Raw genomic sequence first — 21839 nt, 5'->3', positions numbered from 1 at the left:
TACTGATGTACAGTTCCCACATTACAAGTGAAGTAAGTGGTCTGTTATGTAAAGGGAGACTGTAAAAAATTAAGGAAGCACAACGTAAGCCTTAAAACACTGAGAGTTAATAAGTCAGTAGTGGTTAGTAAAATGGGGTCCTACATAACACTGAAATAATTTTAAAGAAGGAGAGAAGAGGGAAAAAAATAAATAACAGTTGAGACGCATAGAACCAAACTGTAAGATGGTTCACTTAAAATGAATCATATCAGTAATCCCATTAAACGTAATATGATCTAAACACTCCAGTTAAATGGCCTAGATTGTCAGATTGGTCAAAAATCAAACAATCAAAATGTTGACTTCAAGAAAATCACTTGAGTTATAAAGACACAGAGAGGTTAAAATAAAAGAATGCAAGTTCCAATTCAGTACAGCAGAATAAACTCCCACTGGACTGATCCTCTGGCAGATAACACACACACACACACACACACACACACACACACACACACACACACACACACACACGACTCTAAGGCACTACAGAGTAAACAAAAACAAGCCATCCTGGAGAAGAGTCAAACTTAGAAGAAGGAATGGCACTGGGTGAGTTTGAGTTTTGTTTTTTAAACAGCATTTAGTGTAAGGCAGGGTACAGACAGTTACCATGCAAAGTGGCTAAAATTCTAACAGGAAACTTCATTCTTACTAACCTAAAGAACAGGAGGAGAGTTCAGGGAAACCATGACCACTGGCAAGTAAAGGGAAAATACCCGAAAAAAAGAGCCAGGGAAGCATAACCCCAAATTCTATTTATAAACTTTGCCTAAATCAATGGCAATCCCAGAACCATGCAAATATGGAAGAAATTACAGTCCAGGTGAAAGAACTGGACTGAGCTTTCAGCTGCCCTCCAAAAACCAGTTTACTTGTCTGAGTCAAACCAGGTAAATTACCTCCTAAAGCAAAAATATCAACACTCTCTGAATGAATACAACAGATTCCAGTCTCCAAGACATAAAATCCCCAATTATCATGATATAATCTAAAATTATTCAACATATGAAAACCCAAGAAAATGTGATCCATTAAAAACAATAAACAATGGAGATCAAGCTCAAGATAACCAAGATGTTGGAATTAGCAGACAAGAAATTTTTATATAGATCTACATAGTGATCTAAAGTAAAATATGCCTATAATATAAAGACAAGAAATAGAGAGAATAAAAGAAAGAAAATCCTAAAACTGAAAAAATTACAAGATGAAGCTAAACAACAGAATTAATGTTACAAAGGAAAGAGTTTATGAACTTGAAAAAGATCAATATAAATGACCTAATCTAAAATGCAGAGAGAAAAAAGCTTGAAGGAAACATGAACAGTGCCTCAGAGGAATGTAGGACAACATTAACAAATGTAATGTGTAAACAGTGCCCAAGAAGGAGAAAGGGAACAGTGCATAAAAATTACCCAAAGAAATAATAATTGAAAATGTATTAAATTTGGGAAAAGACATAAATTCACAGATTCAAGTAGCTCAGCAAACTCCAACATAAATACAAAGATAATTATACCAAGGCACATCATAGTTAAATTTCTGAAAACCAAAAAACAAAATCTTGAAAGTAGCCAGACAAAAATGATATATTAATACATGTGGAAAATGATTAAAATCCCACTAATTATATATAGTATATTTACATAATATATAATACATATTAATAATATATTTAATATATATTGTTAGTTCATAGATCATTGTTTTAATATTTAATAATAAATAATTATTAATTTAATATATACTTAATAATTATGTTATATAATATACAGTATATTTAATATATATTTAATGTACAATAATATAATTATATATAATATACACATATAACAGTTATATTATTTATGTTATAGTATATAACTTATATATAAACATTTATACATTATATTATACATATTATATAAAAATACTTTTAAAGGGCTCAAAGAAAAACACTGTCAAGCCTGAAAGCAACCACCACTGGATATATAATACAGTTGGGGGTATTATATTGCAATTATCTTCATCTTCACGACTGTTTCATTTTTCTGCCTGAAGTCCTCAAGAATTTTTTCTTTAAAGTCTGAAAAAGGCTTTGAATAAATTCCACACCCATTACTAATACAAATTCTTGAGGAAGTCAGAATTAATGATGTGGTAGGTAGCCCCCAAGATGGTCTCCACTGATCTCTACTACCTGGCATTTAGGCCCTTGTGTTATAGCCTCCCCTTAAGTGCGGGCTGGACCTACTGACTCGTTTCTAATGAACAGAAAATAGCAAAAGTGATGGGATGTCACATCCATGATTAGATGACAAAAAGGCTGTGGCTCCTGTCTTGCATACCCTCTCTTGCTTTTTCCCTTGTGCTGAAGGAAGCCAGCCGCCATGTTGGGAGCAACACTATAGAGAAGCCAAGTGGCAAGAACTAAGGGAGTTTAGTCCTGCCAACAACCACATGAGTGAACACAGAAGAGGATACTTCTTTAGTTGAATGTTCAGGTAAAAACAGCAGCCCTGGGCAACAACCTTGATTGCAGCCTTGAAAGAGACACTGAGGCCAAGATACCCAGCTAAGCCAAGCCCAGATTCTAGACCTTCAGAAAATATGAGATAATAAGTATTTACTCTGTTAAGCACCCCTACTACAGTTTAAGCCACTACATTCTGGGGTAATTTGTTAAGCAGCAATAGATTATTAATACAAATGGGTATTTATTTAACACAATAGAACATACACACATTAATTGTAAAGTCAGCATCTTTCTTATGGGGCAACCCTGGAGGCATTCCCACTAAGGTCAGAAACAAAACAAGGATGCCCATTATCTCAAGTACAATTTCACACTGTTCTGGAGGGACTAGCCAATGCAGTTAGACTAGAGAAAATAAATAAAAGGCATTAAGGTTTAGAAAAAAAGAAACAACACTATCTGTATTTTCAGACATGAGAGTATTCCTGAAAAACCTTGAGGGATCAATGATAAAACTAATTCAACAAGATTTTAGCAAGGTAGCAGGATATAAAGTTAACATACTAAAACCAACAGTGCTCATATATTGAAAAAGTAACTACTTAGAAGAGCTAACAGAAAATTCATTTACACTAGCAAAAAATTATATATTAAATGTTTAGAAATATATTTTAGAAATGTTCAAAACCTATATGAAGGAAACTATCAAGAACCTATAAAAACAAAAAATAGACCTAAAACAATGTTAAGACATCTTTCTTCGAAATATATACTAAACTATTTAGAGGTAAAAAAAAAAAAAAAAAAATGATGTATGCAACACTCTCAAAGGCTTTCAAAAAATATGCATATATATACATATATAAAGAGAATGAAATTAAAAACTTGATAAAGCAAATGGGGTAGAACATTACCAAAGATGATTAAACTGAATCTAATCAAGAGGAAAAAAATCAGACAAATCTGCACAATACTTTAAAGACACTGCGGATGGGAGGGATTAGGGTAATTAAAATATGAAATGCATATTAAATGATATTACTGAGTTAATATTACTTTTAAAGTGTGATAATAGTATAATTATGTGCAATACTGCCCTTATTATTAGGAGATACATACTGATATATTTAGTAGTAAAGTATCATAATGTCTGTAATTTGTGTGTGTGCATGTGAGAGCTGGAAAGGGAAGGAGGGAGGAAGACTGTAGGAAACAGAAAGAGAAAGCCAATGTGGCAAAATGTTAACTGGTTAAATTTAAGTGAAGTGTATATGGGTGTTCACTGTATTATGCTTTCAACTTTTCTGTTAGTTTGAAATTTTTCAAAATAAAAGGATGGGGCGGTGGGGAAACAGGAAATGACAGACTCCCAGATTAAAGATGGAGGTATAAAGTTAGTTTTCCTTACTTTACCTCCTGAAAATTTTGCCAAATAATTAAGAGAACAAAAAACAGCAGTGCAAACTCCTCCTTCAACAAAATTAGCAGGGAGCTGGAAAGCAGGGGAATTATAAGATTCTAAGTATATTCCTTACAGGTAAGTCAATAGAGACTTAAAGTTGATGCACCAGAAAACAAAGGTGTAAACATATTATTTAGCATTATGGAGGTAATTGTCAAAAGAATTAAAAAAAAAAAATGCAGTGTGGAGGACACAGAGAAATAGGCTTTTCCTCTGTGTGTTAAACCTTTTATACCATTGGACTATTTATATCAAGTATCACATGTAGTAACAATAATAAATCTTCCCAATTATACTGACTATCCAGAAGGATTCTGTGACAAAGAGGCTGTACCCAGGGGTGGGGGGTGGGGGGGGTGGAAGTATCTTTCATTATCTTTACTACCTTGAGGTGAAATATTTAAAACACAAATTTAAATGGTAAAATACTTTAAAATACTATTGGGGTTAGCAGAACTTCAGGTCTACCTCTATGACCATGACACCAAAATATAATAAATGAATACATTAAAATTATATGTCCTATTATTTCAAATAACTTAAAAGTATTTTCATTCTTGTTGTGTATAAAAATTTGAATAAACAGACTCACAGTTCCACAAGGTTTGGAAGCTTCTGAGCAAGGTTTTCTGGCTGAAAATTAAAAACTCAGAATTAAATTTTATCTTTGAGAAATGTACAAACAGTTCTAATGAGCTTAAACACAGAGTATTATCTTTGGTGGGAGGGGCAGTGTAAATCTGAAGGAAATAATGCAAAAATAATAAATCAGCAGGTCTGGGTTTTATGCTTACATGGCCCATACTACAGTTTAAATCTATAAATCTGAACGCTTAAAATCAGTGTCTTGGGGCACCTGGGTGGCTCAAGTGGGTTAATGCCCAACTCTTGATTTCGGCTCAGGTCATTATCTAGCAGTTTCGTGGGTGTGAGCAGTGCGTTGGGCTCTGCACTGACTTCTGTTTGCATCTCTCTCTGCCCCTCCCTTGCTTGCTCTCTCTCTCTCTCTCAAAAATAAATAAATACATTTGCAACTACGTGGATGGAACTGGAGGGTATTATGCTAAGTGAAATTAGTCAGAGAAAGACAAAAATCCTATGACTTCACTCATATGAGGACTTTAAGAGACAAAACAGATGAACATGAGGGAAGGAAAACAAAAATAATATAAAAACAGGGAAGGGGCCAGAATAGAAGAGACTCATAAATATGGAGAACAAACTGAGGGCTGCAGGAGGGGTTGTGGGAGGGGGGATGGGCTAAATGGGTCAGGGGCATTAAGGAATCTACTCCTGAAATCATTGTTTCACTATATGCTAATTTGGATGGAAATTTTAAAAAATAAAAAATTAAATTAAAAAATAAAAAATAAACTTTAAGTAAATAAATACATAAATAAATACATAAATAAATAAAATCAGTGTCTTTCTGAGAAACAGCCACAGAAGAAGTTACACTGTTCTTAATAGACATACACAGAGGGGAGTATGCCATCTGACAACAGAGCCAGATACTGGAGTGACACAGCCAAGGACCATCAAGGATCACTGGCAACCACCAGAACCAAGGAAACAGTAACAGATTCTCCCTCAGAGTCCTGAGAAGGAGCCAACCCTGCCCACATCTTAATTTCGGACTTCCGGCCTTCAGAACAGTGAGAATACATTTCTGTTCTTTTAAGCCCCCTATCCTGTGTAATCTGTTACAACAGCCCTAGAAAACTAATACTCACCCCCAAACTCCCAATTTGTGTGCCTCGGAAAAACTAAATAAATAAGGGAAATCCCCAGGTGCCAGAAAGCCAGACCTAACTAAGCTCAGGACAGAGTGGTCCTGGGGCTCAGGTGGTCCGGGGGGGTGGGGTGTGGCAGGGGTAGGAAACAGGCCACTGGAAAGACAGGCTGGGGATGATCTAGGTGCCTTACCCAGTCCTGATTTTGGAAGGATTGGCCCTTCCACAAAAAGAATCCCAGAAATTCCACTCCCAGATTGCAAGTGGGCTTCTCTCTGCCAGAGGCGCTGGGTAAAAGGAAAAGCCTCCTCTAAGCAACTGAAAGCCAGCCTGCATCTCTCTCTCTCTCTCTCTCCCTCCCTCTCCCCCCTCCCCGCCACCCAGGTCAAATTCACACAAACACAAAGACAGGAGTTGTTAAGACTGAAGGAGCACACTGAGTCAGGAGTAACAGATATATGTTTATTCTACACTCAAACATACTGTAGGTAAGCTAGGTATCAATAACAAAGAATCAGGAATCGTTTTTTTAGAAGTAATTAGGTGTAGCTTGAGTCCTGAAAGACAAATATAAATTATCAGAGGTTGCTATGGGGCAGAGAGGAAGGGTTCTGGTCAGCTTTCTAGGCACAAGAAGCAACACAGGAAAATGTGAGGCAGGGAGGTGTGTCTGGGAAATTGCAAATACAATCTATTTTGCTGTAATTCCCGAACACTACTCCTGAACAGATTTTACACTTTCGAAAATCCTGTTATAAAAACAATTGTGTTAATAGGTGTTGAGGACTAGAAGGTTTTATATTTGCAACAAACTAATTTTTCAGACAGAAACCAAGTAACAATGATCATCATTAGGAACAGGATCAGGGGTGCTCTCTATTCTCCACTCTATGTTAGTATCATTTGAATTTTTAACAGTGAACATGTTAGGTCTCATATAATTGAAAACCATTACATTCGATAATGTGGTATGCACATAAACTGCTACATAATTGAGTAATCAATCATATTACATCCAATTTGGGTTCTAAACAGTAAGAGAAACACCATTAGTGTGGTATGCCTGGGCCATAGGGTATGAAGGTTTATAATGACTTCGCAGAGTAGCCTGGAACAGACCACTAGAACTTATATTTTATAAAATGGGAAAACTTTTTAAAAATTCTGAACACAATAGAAATCCACTGGTTTAAACAAGGAAATGATATTACCACTTTAAGTTGGCATACTGATGAATTTAAATACTTAGCCACAGCATCCAAAGCTGCTTATATACACATATATCCTTGTCCTTTTATGATAACCAAATATTAAATACGAATATTGTTATGAGGACAATGAAGCATTTACTGAGTACCCATTTTTGATAAAGTCACTTATATTTAGTTTTCAAATGCTGAATGCTGTGATTTTTTTTTTCCCACATGTTTTAATATCAATATATGCAATGAAGTCCTTCATGACAAGTCTTTCCTCAGATGTTACTCTTGGATCTGCAGAAATCCTCAAAATGTTTCTTTTAGTATGGGTATCTTCTCTTTTAAGGAGAATATGCACTTCCATTTATGGGCATACATACAAAGCTTCCTAGGCAAACTAGGCAACCAGGGATGGAAGGATGAGGGAAGGGGGCAGTAAGAGGCTTAATAATAGCTGGTCCTCTAAAAAGGAAAAACTTATCCAGAAAAAAGACTCATCTATTTTATCTGCTACAATCAATGTCATATCTTGACCTGCGATCATTTTTTCCAGATGACGATTTCGTGCCATCCAACAGCATTCTAATTATCCCGTGAGAAACTGGTTAGCTCTTTTGAGATACACAGCTTCACACACAATTAAGCACTGAATAATGTTTCTACTGCTAATGGTGCATTACCATATCTTTATTAACGGTTAGATACACTGTGTTTTTATTTAAAAATAAGCAAGGTGACCTTAAGAAAATTGCAGTTCATTACAACACGGGTGGGGAAAAACCCGAACCCTTATTAAGTAGTACAGGCCCAACCAGCCTGACAAATGAGCAGCCCACTGCACGGGCTGTGGCTGACACCTACTGGTAAGCATCACTGAATTACTTTCTGCTAAACTAGTTACAAATGTTTTCTAAATTAAGCCAAAATTCTCTGCATTAAATCCCACATTGCACTTAGCTGAACAACTTTTCTTTACGGGGAATGTAAAAGTAACCTTCAGCAAGCACATTTAAGTATAAAATTTACCTCTGATTTTGAATCAATGATGTTTTACTACACCCTTTTAAGGAAAACTGCCTACCTCCTTACATGCGAACGTTTTTAAATCGTGTATCTTGGAACAAATAGTTCAAATATGTTGCAAACACTATGCTGAGTGATGTGCTCTGGTAGGCACTGTGAGCTACCTGCTTCTTCCTCTTCTCTGGCTGGGCACCTGGTAGGACTGCATTTGTCCCTTCGAGCTGGATGTGGCTAAGTGACTTACTCTGCTCAGTGGAATTATGTTGAAGTGGTAGCCTTCAAGAGCCTGAGCTGTGAGAACTAAAACGCATCTAATTCACGACTTTGAAATGTGTCTTTACAAACACTGCGAAGCTTGTTGTGTGTATTGTGACAGTTTGTGAATGAAATGTTTTTTTTTTCTTTCCCTTTAGTCCCACAACTGAACTTTAAAAAAATATATATTTATTTTGGAAGGCGGGGGGGGGGGGGGGGGGTGGGCAGAGAGAGAAGGTGAGAATCCCAAGCAGCCCCCACACCCAGGGCAGAGCCCAATGATGGGCTCCATCAAGGACTGTGAGGTGATGACCTGAGCTGAGCCACCCAGGCGCCCCTAATTAACTTTTTTTTTTAATGAAAAAAATAAAAATAAAATTTTGAAGTGAAATACAAGAAGTTACATAAAAGCTCAGCAAGTTCATAGTGACCTCCACGTGATGCAAGCTTTGTCAGTCTCCATCCCTGACTTTGGACACCATTAACCAGAGTCCCCAAGCAATAAGAGAGTCATGACAGTGTGAGTAAAAGAAGTAATTGTGCTGTTGCAAACCGCTATGATTCAGGGTTCGGCAAAACCTGCTCCATTTCTGACTTCTAAAAACACATTTCAGAGAAGTCATGAATTAAATATATTTAAGTTCTTATAGCAGTTATGAAAGATGGAATGAAGTGGGACCTCTACCTGACACTATATACAAAAATTAACTAAAAATGGACCAACGACTTAAATAGAACAGCTGAAACTGTAAAACTCATGGAAGGATAGACAGAAGTAAATCTTTATCATTGTGGATTTGGCAATGGATTCACATAAGATATGACACCAAAAGCATGAGGAGCAACAGAAAAAACAGATACACTGGGCTTCACCAAAATTAAAAACTTTTGTGCATCAAAGGATATTACAAGAAAATGAATTACAAGACAGTGAAGACAACATGTAAAATGGGAGAAAATATTTGTAAACCATGTATCTGCTCAGGGTCTAGCATCCAGAGTATATAAAGAACTCTTAACCAAAAAACCCCCCAAAGAACCCAATTTAAAAATGGGGCACCTGGGTGGCTCAGTCGGTTAAGCGGCCGACTTCGGCTCAGGTCATGAGCTCGCGGTCCGTGAGTTCGAGCCCCGCGTCGGGCTCTGGGCTGACAGCTCAGAGCCTGGAGCCTGTTTCGGATTCTGTGTCTCCCTCTCTCTCTGACCCTCCCCCGTTCATGCTCTGTCTCTCTCTGTCTCAAAAATAAATAAACGTTAAAAAAAAAAATTTTTTTTAAATGGGCAAAGAATTTGAATACTCTGTAAATATATGCAAATGGCCAACAAGCACATGAAAACATGCTCAACATCATTAGCATTAGGGAAATGCAAATCAAAACCATAACGAGGTGTCACTTCACACCTATTATAATAACAATATTTTAAAAAAACAACTGGAAAATAACAAGTGTTGGGGAGATGTGGAGAAATTTGGAACCCTTGTACCTTGCTGGTGAAGTGGTTCAGCCATTCTGGGAATGCCTCAAAAAGGCAGAGCTACCCTATAACCCCACAATTCCACACCTAGGTAGGTATATACCCAAAATAATTAAAAATAGGTACTCAAACATTTAAATGTAAACCGTATTCATAGCTGCACTGTTCACAAGAGCAAAAAGGTGAAAGAGCCCAAATGTCAATCAATGGATGAATGGGTGAACAAACTGTGGCATGCACACACAACGGAATCATATTGAGCCATAAAAGTTATGGACTGATACACACTACAACTTGGAGGAAGCTTGAGAACACTCCAAGTGAAAAGAAGCCGGACGCAAAAGGAAAAGGACACATAGTGAATAATCCCATTTATATGAACTATCCATGAGAGATAAATCCATAAAGAAAGAACACAGATTGGCGGTCGCCAGGGCTGAAGTGTGGAGGGGAATGGGGAGAAGTTGCTTAATGGGTGAGGGGTTTTACTCCAGAGTGATGGAAATGTCTGGAACGAGACAAAGGCACTGGTTGTGCAACACTGTGAATGTACCAAACACTACTGAATTGTTCACTCTAAAATGGTTGATTTTACATCACGTGAACTTCACCTCAAAAATTATTTTTATTATTATTTTTTAATTTAAAAAAGTTAATGAAGTTTTGGTATCGAAGGAAAAAAGGCACTTCAGTTACAAACCATCACAACATACTCAAGTGCGCGTCTGCTCGCGCGCTCTCTCTCTCTCTCTCTCTCAAAATAAATAAGCATTTAAAAAAAAGACGATGGGGCACTTGGGTGGCTCAGTCGGTTAAGTGTCGACTTTGGCTCAGGTCGATCTCGTGGTTCATGAGTTCAAGCCCCACGTCGGGCTCTGTGCTGACAGCTCAGAGTCTGGAGCCTGCTTCAGATTCTATGTCCCCCTCTCTCTATGCCCCACCCCTATTTGTGCTCTCTGTCTTTCAAAAATGAATAAACATTAAAAAAAAAAAAAGACGATGTATGACATAATTGTTCATTGTGAGCGGGGAGCATATTCCAAAGCTCAATGTATTATACTTCAGGTACCTCACTCACATACGTATTTGTTGACTGATCTGATGGGGCTAACGTTTAGAAACTGGCATCTCATTTTTAAGGTACAGGTGGCTCATTTTAGTATAGTGCATGCTTGAAAATGAATTTCAACTTGTGGAAACACATACGTAACAATGGCTTTTGAGCCTTCTGCTGGCAAACAGAGCCCTTCCAGTGTCCAAGGATATGGTCTGGTGTAAGGGAAAAATGTCTCTCCCTGCCACCTCTTTCTAAACCCTCCCTTCCTAACTCCCAAGGCAGAAACTACAAATCACAAAGGGTAGGCTAAATCATGTTCCCTATATTTTAAGAAAGTATAGAGAGATACAAGTTTTAAAAACATTTCTATCAGGAAAAGTTACACAATAGATCTCAGAGGTAAACGTCACAGAGGTAACTAGGAGAACTCACTTAACGCGGAACACCTCATTGCTCTGAAGCGGATAAATGTGGTTACATTTTAACTATATGGTGCGAGGCCAGAAAAAGGTCATCAGTAAATACTTGCAGAATTAAAACAAAAGACCGACTAGGTGACAAATGAGAAGACCCGGTACATGCTCTAACTGGCCACAAAAGTGACTTTGGACCCGTCCATTAACTTCTTCTAAGCTTACTTTCCCCAAAAAGAAAAATCGCCTAAACTGCCTATAAAGCTCCATCTAGCTTTGAAATTCTGTGATTCAAGAAACAGAATGAAATTAGGGGTCAGACATTCATTTTCTAAACTATTTAAAATACTTTTGTTACCTATTTGACAGGGAACTACTGTCAATCAACCAGTAACGATCAGGGGGCAAACTGTGAAATCTGAAAATTCAGTAGGAAAAGCAGCTCTGGTTTATAACAAAACTCCTACTCTTCAGGCATGTGTGTATTACTGAGACAGGATACATTTATAATCAGTGTTTTTGCAGAACTGCATCACATACTACACATCAGCATTAAAACACAAACAGAGCATCTGAACACTTTACTACTTGATGTATCATTTCCACACATTCCATTTAAGAAATAACAAGAAGCCCCTTATGTTGGAATCCAAAGTGAATCAAACAAACAAAAACAAAACTTAATTCCCTCTCCCAAATTTTTCCGCCACACTTGATGGCACGGCGCTCTTTTACTATTTCTTTGTTTTCCCTTCAAGGTTCTGTGATGTTCATTTAATCCAGATCCTACTCTTAACCAAATTCAAAGGGGGTGGAGGGCATAGCTATGTTAGTTTCCCAGACATCAGCCCCTTTCACCCTCAACCCTGCCACCAGCTGCAGAAGCTGTCGATGCAGCATAAACGCAGGCATCATCATCACTGTAAATCAAAATATCTAGACTCACTGATTAACACAACTTGAGAGCTAGCTAAGATCTTAGCAGTACTCTATGCCAACAATCTTATTTTAATTTTTAATTGTAAAACTAGTAAGTATTTAGTGAAAAAAACATAAACTTCACAGAACCTTTCCCTTGTACTCTGCATCCTTAGGTAAGGTTCTTTCTCTTCCAGCTCCCACCCCCACTCTCTTGCCTTCCCTCAACCTACAGCTCTAATCACTGTTAAGTTTGATTGATGCGCTTTTTAATGTCAGTTTATTTACCTATAAAGTAGGGATAATAATAATGCCTACTTCACAGGATTGTCTTAGATTAATTAGTTAATTAATTTAATACATGTAAATTGCTTAAGACAGTGCCTGTAACTTACTGCTATGATGTTACAAATGATGTTACAAAAGATGTTAGCTGCTATCAGATTTTAACCAATCCCAGACTGATGAACATTTAGGTTTTCATAATGTTTCATTGCATCCAACGTTTTGATGACCATCCTGTTCACTTGACATGTTCATTTGACATATTCACAAATGCTCACTTTTTTTTTTTCTGCTGTGTAAATTCTTACAGGTGAAAAATACCGATTCAGACGCATACTCTTTCAAAATGCCGACTGATGTGCTCAAACCAGCCAGCAAAAGTACTCAGCCCAGTCTACTCCATCTGATAGTGTGTGAGAGCATCTTCTTATTGTCTTCCACATCAAGCATTAATAATCTTCAACACTAGGTATTTATTAGTCTTTGCCAATCTAGTAGGAAAGGATGATCGATGTTTTACCTTCCATTGGAAGTTAAACATCTTTTGGTGTTTGGACTATCTGTATTCTTTTATTATTTATTTGCCTGTTTATATTTTATGGGGAAGGTCAAGAACGTTTTCTCCTGGGTCCACAGGAAAGGAAACACTTCCGTGCCTTATGCCCCATCCCAATTTGGGAATGTGATGAACAGACCTCTGCTTCCCGTCAATCCCAGCAGGATATCACTTTTAAGTGAGGTTCTCTCTTGTAGCACAGATTAATTGCTTCATCAAGATCCAGCTGCTCTTACTATTCAGACATAAGCCAAACTCTCCTCTTTCATTAAAACTTAGATGTCTTTTCTTGTCCATTCATATTCACAAACAAAACTGGTAACTGGTGAGAGCTCCGTTAGTATTTGGGTAGGTCACTATTCCATGTCCCCAGGAAAACCTCCTGCCTGCTATTCTCATTAAGAGAAGTTGGCAGATCCGTTAAGGGATTTCGCTTCCTGGTTGGGATTTCTTCCCCACCCCCGTCCAAGTCTCTTGTGGCCTTTTATTTTGTAAATGAAGAAACTGAGGTCCAAAGAGGTGTAGCACATAGAACCTGGGTCTGTTATCTCCTAATATTATGTTTTGCTACTAAACACTGAAACAGCCCCTTCCTGTGATTGCAGTCCTTAAATGCTTCCCCTGCTAATTCCCTCCCTCCATGAACTTCCGGGTTAGGGGTGAGAGCTGGTGATTGCTGCTTCCGAGCTATATTCCTTCTCCAACTCTTAGAAATCTGATTCCAGCTACTGGTGCAGAACTGAGGGGGAACGGGGGTAGGATTCACCTTAGCCCCCTTCATCCTGCACACTCCTATCCAGCCTTCACCTGAAACTTCTCTACACCTGCAGTCTCTCTCCAGAACCACATGTCCCATCCCCCTAGATGGCTTACTCAATCGTGCCTAACACAATTCTTCAATGTCAGTGGATCCTTTGGCCCCTCTCCATTCTCCCTATTCATGCACTCCTCCTTTCTTTCTTTGCCTCCAATCCAGCTCACGTTCCATATTCCATCATCCATGTCCCAATCCCTCCTGCCAAATTACTAAATCCCCTTAGTCCTCCTGTACTGTATTGTATCCACCTGGAAAACACCTAAGCCTTCAAGAATACAACAGCACACCTTCTTCATACCTCAGCTGAGTGTTGTAGGAGAAACTCCCCTAAACAAGGCACACAGTTCCACCATTAAGCCTGGCGACCAACAGCTTGCTGAACAATGCCAACAATCCTGTTACCTTTCTCTGGCCAAAGTGCCATGTGATTCTTCACAACTTCAAGCCTGCGTTCTCTGCAAATCTCCACTCCCCAAGCAGATGGCCTTGCCTGGTAGAATGCAGAATTCTCATGTCAGCTGTGCTAAGTTAGTGGCTTTCTATTCCATTGTGTGGTTTCCTAGACACACAGTTCCTTAGAAGGGAAGGAGGTGTGGACTGAGCAAGAATCTTGCCTATCCCCTCCCCTAAATAAGAATAATTCCCAGTTACATCTATGTTACTCATCAAACTTTCTGAATAAATGGTTCTGCTAAAAGGAATTTGCAAACATTTATTAGATCTACGCATCCCACCCACGTGGGGTTTTGTGTAAAGAGCACCAAAATATGAGCAAACAAAAGGACAGCTGCTCTGACTGCAGAGGAGACACACTACTGCTCAGTTTTCCCATAATTCTCCATCTCAGCCCTTTTTAGGAACCCCCAGGCTCTGAAGAACACAATAAAAACATAAAAAAATAAAAACAAAACACAACATTGCTCTAGGCAAAAATAGGCGCCTACACTTGTCCCCTGAACTTCCTGCCACTGAGTCCTAGTTCATACTTTCTCTTCAGCTTGGGATGTCAACAAATGAAAATTCCATGAGAATAAGAATTTGTTCCAAGTCAGTGACTTGAAGAGTACTGGGCACATAGTAAGTGCTCAGTAAAGACATGTTGAATGAATTCTTTTCCTCCTAACCTCCTGTCAAAGTCACTCTTCAGTGTCAATGCAAATAGCATCTTCTTTAAAAAGCCTTCTACAGTCCTGCAACATAGAATTAGATCATGTGTCCTACAAATGTTGGGCAGTAGGCCAGGCATGAGGATACAGAATTTAAGACAGAGTCCCTGCTTTCAGAGGCACTCAGTCTGGAACTCTTATACCTACATGAGAGTCCTTATATTAATCTACTTTATATTCATGTATTTATTTATTTACTTATTCAATAACTATGTGAATACCCATCACGTGACAAACACAGAACTTGTATCTCCTATTCTCTTGTCTTCTAACTACCACAAAGGTGAGATTTAACAATTCTTGAACTGCATTTAAAATAATTATAGGGGCGCCTGGGTGGCTCAGTCGGTTAAGCATCTGACTTCGGCTCAGGTCATGATCTCACACTCCGTGAGTTCGAGCCCCGCATCAGGTTCTGTGCTGACAGCTCAGAGCCTGGAGCCTGCTTCAAATTCTGTGTCTCCCTCTCTGTCTGACCGTCCCTCACTTGTACTCTCTTTCTCTCAAAAATGAATAAATGTCAAAAAAAATTTTTTTTCAAAAACTGGATGGAGACAACTACTTTCCATATGTTCCTATATGGTCACTAATATTAGAGCATGTATCATTTTTGGATTTAAAATATGAAAACTTTATTCTATTAAATATATAAAAAAGGCTTTTTTGTGTGTTTTAGTTTTAATATGGCATTCCTCAAATTCTGAGCATTTAACATACAATCATCCTACAAAATATAAACCACTCTGCTATACCAAGCCCCTTGATGAGGAAAGGAAGAAGGGCAGAGACGGTACATTAATGACTTGACTTCTCACAGAAAGGCTCATATGGTGAGAGGAGAGAAGGGAAAGGGATAATGTTGAGAAGAAAAGATTTAAACACAATAAAAGTGTTAATTAAAAAAAAATAAAACAATGTGAAAATGCAAATTATTGGCAGATTCCCAAGCTTCCTTAAAAAAAAAAAAAGGCCAATTAACCCATTTGTGTTAAATCATGTTTCCAATGTTTTCTTTTCCCTTTTGGTCAGTATCGCAGTTGTGAGTCAAATTCCACATACTAGGGGCACCTGGGTGGCTCAGTTGCTGAAGTGTCTGACTCTTGATTTTGGCTCAAGTCACGAGCTCACAGTTGCGAGATGGAACCCCATGTCGAGCTCTGCACAGAGTGTGGAGCCTGCTTAAGATCTGTCTCTTTTCCACCCACCCTTGGCACCCCTCCCCCATGCTCTCTCTCAAAAAAAAAAAAAAAAAAAAAAATCCACATGCTAAATCCCCTTTAGGAAATACACTGTATCAAGAACACCAGCAAACATTCTAAAAGCCTGAAGTCACTAGTTTAGAGCACTCTAGGATAAGCACTATCTTATCTGCTTTCAAAACCTATGCAGTAAGTCATTCCTAGACTATACTGGATATGTTAGGTGTCTTATATCCAGTACCGTAAAGGAATGGGATGGCTGCTATGATTCCTATACCCTGATATAGGACTGCATAGCACTTCAGTTCGGGGTCTGCTTGGGATTCTCTCTCTCCCTCTCTCTGCCCCTCTCCCCCCAAAATAAACAGACATGAAAGAAATTTTTTTAAAAATAACAAACACGGGAAAATCTGGGCTTTAATCCTTGACAAATTATTTCTCACAACACTGGTTCCCCAAAGGGAGGGAAATACTTGGTAAATCATGCAATGATGATTTTGCAAAAGGATTAATATAACTGTACTATTAAAGTTTGATTAAGATAATTAAAGTTTTTTTAAGTTTATTTATTTTGAGAAAGAGATTGAGAGAGAGCGAGAGAACACGAGCAGGGGAGGGGCAGAGAAAGAGGGAGAGAGGCTTCCAAGCAGGCTCCATGCTCCACGCAGAGCCCAAAGCGGGGCTCAATCTCAGGATAATGAGATCATGACCTGAGATGAAATCAAGAGTTGAACACTTAATTGACCGAGCCACCCAGGCTCCCCAAAATAATTACAGTTTTAAAACTGAAAAACCTATGGAGTGCCTGGGTGGTTCAGTTGGTTAAGCGTCCAACTTCGGCTCAGGTCATGATCTCGTGGTTCATGGGTTTGAGCCCCGCGTTGGGCTCTGTGCTGACAGCTCAGAGCTTGGAGCCTGCTTCAGATGTGGTGTCTCCCTCTCTCTCTGCCCCTCACCCACTCACACTCTATCTCTGTCTCTCAAAAATGAATAAATGTTAAAAAAATAAAAAACTGAAAAATCTAATTTAAAAAAATCTAACTAGGCACTCAAAATAACACATATGCCAAAATGCCAAACACTAAAAATGAAAGACATATTTCTATTTACTTTTAGATATGGCAAAAATGAACAAATCATATGCTTTCCACTCACTGGAGGTATTTTACACAGATTATATAAGACTTTTTCAGGAAAACACTCTATATAAATGAAGCCAGTAAGACATACTTTCAGATATTTAGGATAGTCCAAATAGACTCTTCTCTTAGAGAAGAGAATGAAAAACAGGTCTGTTCACAGAGAAACAAGACATCATAAAATGAGTAAGAATAAGAATTCAAGTGTAAGACTCAAATGAGGTTAAGTAATAGCCAGAAAAGGCCACGTAAAGCACATCCGTTTAAAACAGAGATCAATTTTGACAATAAGAGTGGGAATGAGAAGTCACATTAGGACACTCTTGAAAAAAAATGTTTAAATAGTGTTTTTAAATCTTATATGTAATAAAATATATAATAAAGTTCTATATGTAATAAAAAAAAAGGTTATAATAACTATGTGCTTATTCTTAGGATGTAAAAATAGTGAATCAAATGTTGCATCTGTGGCAAAAATTTTTCCAACAAACTGGATGAGAGCCGATTCAACATCATTTGATTTCCACAGTGCAATCATAAAGAAGGGTTTTTGGTTCGGGAGGGTTTTTTGTTATGTTTTTCCCCCAAAACAAAGGCTACGTGAAGCTTCCCAAATGCCTGTCTTCATATATTTTAATATTCAGATCATCTCTTTTTAAATGCCTCTAACTCAAGGTCATCTTTCTTGGCCTTCTTCTTCTTTACTTTTTAACTTTTTCGGTATGGTAACATCCAAAAACCAGCTAAGGAGCCTATCCCACAAAGAAAGCAAAGACAGATGCACAGGGTAAGTGAAGTGGGGTTCTGGAATGGAAACTAATTCTATGACTGGCACATTAGTGAATATTTTGCTTTCCTATACAACTCTTCCTGTAACCTCATATTGGAGGGACTTGGATAATGAATTCTCCACTAACGTGAAACCCCTGTATTTGTATCCTTACTACCTGCTGAGATAACAAGAGGGGATGTACATCCTGGTCTGAATGTCTTAGGATATGTAAAATAGATCTCGGTCAGGACCACATTACAAATGATTTTTTTTTTAAATGCAATATAATACTGTACCAAGGTTGTCAGGGAGTTCCTTTTCATATAGAGCCTCTCCAAGTACTGTAGTCCCTCATCTTTCAGTAACTCCAATGGAAAATGGTGCAGATTCCTGTAATTTAAGAACAAATTCTTGTGCTTTTCCAGCCTTGCCACAGAGATCGTCTTACAAAGTTCAGATGCCATGACTGAATATATCCCATCAGGCACACTGCAGCACTACATCTTGTCAAAATTGGTCCATTTCTAAAGAGAACAAGAAAATTGAATCATTATGATAGTGCTCATAAGCATTGCCAAATAAACCAGTTAGCACACACAGCTATCAGCAGACACTAAAGAGAGTTACACATTGGATCCCTATATTTTTCCTTCATAACAACTGAACATATTTAGGAGATGAGAGCAACTATTTAAATACTCTCACTACTTAAGCAATATGTACCACTTAGCAGCAACAGTCCTAACTGAAAAACTAGCTCTTGAACTTGAGATAGGAATGCCTAAGAGAGACTAGTTTCATAACATGCACCCAAAGAAAGCTTAAAAATCAGATAGAGCAAACCCATTTCCTTCTTGACCTACCTCATTTTATGTGTAGCTTAAGGTGTTTCAAAAATATTGCTAAATACATACAAAACATCTAGACCACTTACAGCTTCACTTTCCTCATTTCTTACTATGTACAGAATATTGCCCTATATCCTAATTTTTTCCTTCTTTTACCTCTATTTTTTCCCTTCTTCGCTTTGTAGATTATCAGAAGCAATAAAGAAACAGGTCCAGGAATATACAGTTTTATTATTTCAATGAAAGAAGAAATACTGCACTAGGAAATAAGAACCTTGTATTATTTTCTTACAATCTTTTCAGGCCTCAGTTGCCTAACATATACAAGGGAGACAGCAATTTATTGGTAAAGGCCAGAACCCAGAACAGATTAAATTCCCTTCTAGCTCTGAAAGTGACCGGGTAGGAAGAGAAATAACATTTGCCATCTTATCAACTAGGCACAGAGCAGAAACAAACTTCACAATCACTTAACTAACACAAGAGGAAAAAAACTCAGAGCTTCAACAATGTTGTCCGAGGTCAAATGGCTCATAAGGGATAAAAGCAAGGACTCCCCCCTCCCCACTTTGGGGTACAGATGAGGGTGTCCAGTGGATTTCAAAGACTGGGTTCTTCACAGGATTCCAAAGGATATTAAGGAAATGCAAAAACATTAAAAGGCTGAGTGAGCTCTGTGCAAAGGATCTACCCTCATTTTCCTGGGCATCCTTTCTGGAACTCCCTAACTGAAAGTGCCTTTCAAAGAAAAAAAATTTTTTCTTAAGAAAAACTATTTTCACTGGGTCTTAACACAAAGTTAGTGCAAAATGCAGTAACATAAGCCTTCCATTAGCAGAGTTTTGTAACTTTTTTGGTAATTTTCTATTATTTCCAAACTCCCAATTCCTATCTAGTATGAAAGCACTTGCCATTTCATCTAAAAGGGCAGACAATATGGAATATTCAATAATATCCCTGGTGCAACATAAGAATTCAAAACCTTCCCATACTGATTCTACCTACACACTTAACCTGTTTTTATGAGACATACGTCACTTTGAACAACATATTCCATCTTTCTACATCTTAATTCTCTGACCTGCAAAGCAGAAGGGAACTAAACCAGAATCCATGATTCTGTGTCGAAAGAGAAGTCTGCCGGGTTATTACTCACTGAAGTAGTAAACTGGAAGGAGGTTAGATGGCTCACAAGGGCTGCAAACTTAACACATTTTGCTTTTCATCAGCAATCCGAATTCTCCCCAGTGTTTTTCATCCCTTAAATGGAAAGCTTTAAGTCATGAGTGGGTCCATCCTGCCATTCACCTGGTACCTCCAATTTATCTTAAGGCCAGTGGTTTCCATCTCCGAAATACATCTCAAGTCCATCCACATCTCTCCACCAGCCAAAACCAAAAACCACTCTCATCTCCGGCCAGAGCCGTGAGTATTACTGGTGTCCACTCTACATACTTTCTAACACATTAATCACTTAGCAGTGGACCTTTAAAAATGTAAATCCCATGGTCTCTTCTCAGGGAAACTCACTCCCTAGTGCACACATATCAACTAAACACAGCCTTCAAAAGTTTATAAGAAAATCAAGCTCTTACCAAGCATTGAGGGCTCCTCACAATCTGGCCCCCCCTCCCACCTCGCTTCTCCAGCCTTATTTGGAGATAAGGTGTATCTATTGTCAATCTAGCCAACCGACTGGAAGCTTCTGAGGGCAGACATCTTGCTCTTTCTTCACTCTCGTATACCCGCCTGGACACAATATCTAGCACAAAGCAGGTGCCCTCAAACGGCTGATCAGTGGATGAAAAGTAGAACATGTAATACTGCAAGGTAGATTTTTTTTCACTTTCTAATCTTTGGTCATCTTGTAGATACTACATCCTAAATGCTTGCTAAGTACCATAAAAATCCCTAATCCATACAACTACGCATTGCAATAGACATTATTTAGCCTGTTTTATACATAAAGAAACTGAGTTTCTCAGAGGGTAATAACTTGCCAGAATTCCAACCCAGGTGGACCGACTCCAAAGTCTGTGCCTTGCCTTACAATATAGCCTTTCAGGCACTTCAGTGTTCAATGGAGCCTGTTTCTTCCATATTATTAAATTTAAGTAGTAGCCAACGCTTATACAAACGTGAGACTACAAAGCAAAACTACACCCAAAATCCACACTCACTGATGAAGAGCCAATAAGAGAATTCAGTGTAACCTAATTGCTTTCCTTCTGAATCCTGAAGGCTGGGATTGGGCTGCCTTTAAAACATCATTTCACCTTGCTAAAATACATCTGGCTACAAAGGCAGTGTGGGAGATAAAATCTACATAAATGAAATCTGAAAGGTGCCAATAAAAATGCTAATGGTTTTCCAAAACGCATTCATTGGCAAGATAAAGCCTTTACCAAGATGGTTAATTTCTTCCACAAATTCCCTTCACTACCTCTTAATCTACTAACGATAAATGGGACACTTAATAATATTAACGGTATGCCAAGTGTACCTCCACAAATTTTCTGACCTGTAAACACCAACCCACTTTATTATTGTTTAAAACAAGTAAACAAATCCTTCCACCTTAAGAAAATCCACACATGTTAAGCAGGTGTGTGTAAAAGGAGACCCTCAGACTGACTTCCGTATTTAATTCAGTAGAATACCCACTCCAATTTTCTAATACTGGAAATTAGAGAATTAAAAATTGTATATTAAAAGCATTTGTAAAAGACTGTTTTCCCAGTAAGTCTTGGGCAAAACACCTGCCGCTTTGCCCGAGTTAACCAAACACTAAGGTCGTTACAGTTTGGAAGCAGCGAGCTCAGTGGCAGGGATTTCACAGACCCGATATCGGAATTCTGCAGCCACAGAGGGCGGGGAGGGCCCGGCAGCTATGGCGACCCGAGGCCGGACGGGCCCGCTCGGGCCAGGGACCACTCGCCGCTGCCCAGACGCTTCTGCCAGACCCAGCGTGCTGGCCGGGGAGCCGGGCCAGGCGGCCCTTGGCACGCGAGCCACCCGAAGCAA

At 38.4% G+C, this 21839-nt stretch overlaps 1 protein-coding gene across 5 annotated transcripts in view; it reads right to left on the bottom strand.

The window, feature by feature from the left end:
• The window catches only part of LRRC28 (leucine rich repeat containing 28), a 179343-nt gene that overhangs the window by 128296 nt on the left and 29208 nt on the right, over nt 1-21839 (bottom strand). For 4 of the 5 annotated variants that reach the window (XM_042941130.1, XM_042941131.1, XM_042941129.1 and 1 more), the window contains exons 2-3: nt 18264-18491; nt 4552-4592 (exon numbers count right to left, since the gene is read on the bottom strand). In XM_042941130.1, the coding sequence (XP_042797064.1) occupies nt 4552-4592; nt 18264-18431 (209 nt within the window). In that variant the 5' untranslated portion in view covers nt 18432-18491. Of the gene's footprint in view, nt 1-4551; nt 4593-18263; nt 18492-21656; nt 21754-21839 lie in introns of those variants that run through there. The other variant, XM_042941132.1, reaches the window with a different exon arrangement.

Source organism: Panthera leo, chromosome B3 (genome assembly GCF_018350215.1).
Source record: "Panthera leo isolate Ple1 chromosome B3, P.leo_Ple1_pat1.1, whole genome shotgun sequence".
Taxonomy (NCBI): domain Eukaryota; kingdom Metazoa; phylum Chordata; class Mammalia; order Carnivora; family Felidae; genus Panthera; species Panthera leo.
Note: the sequence above shows the minus strand (reverse complement) of the source record. Positions and strands in the feature narration are given on the sequence as shown.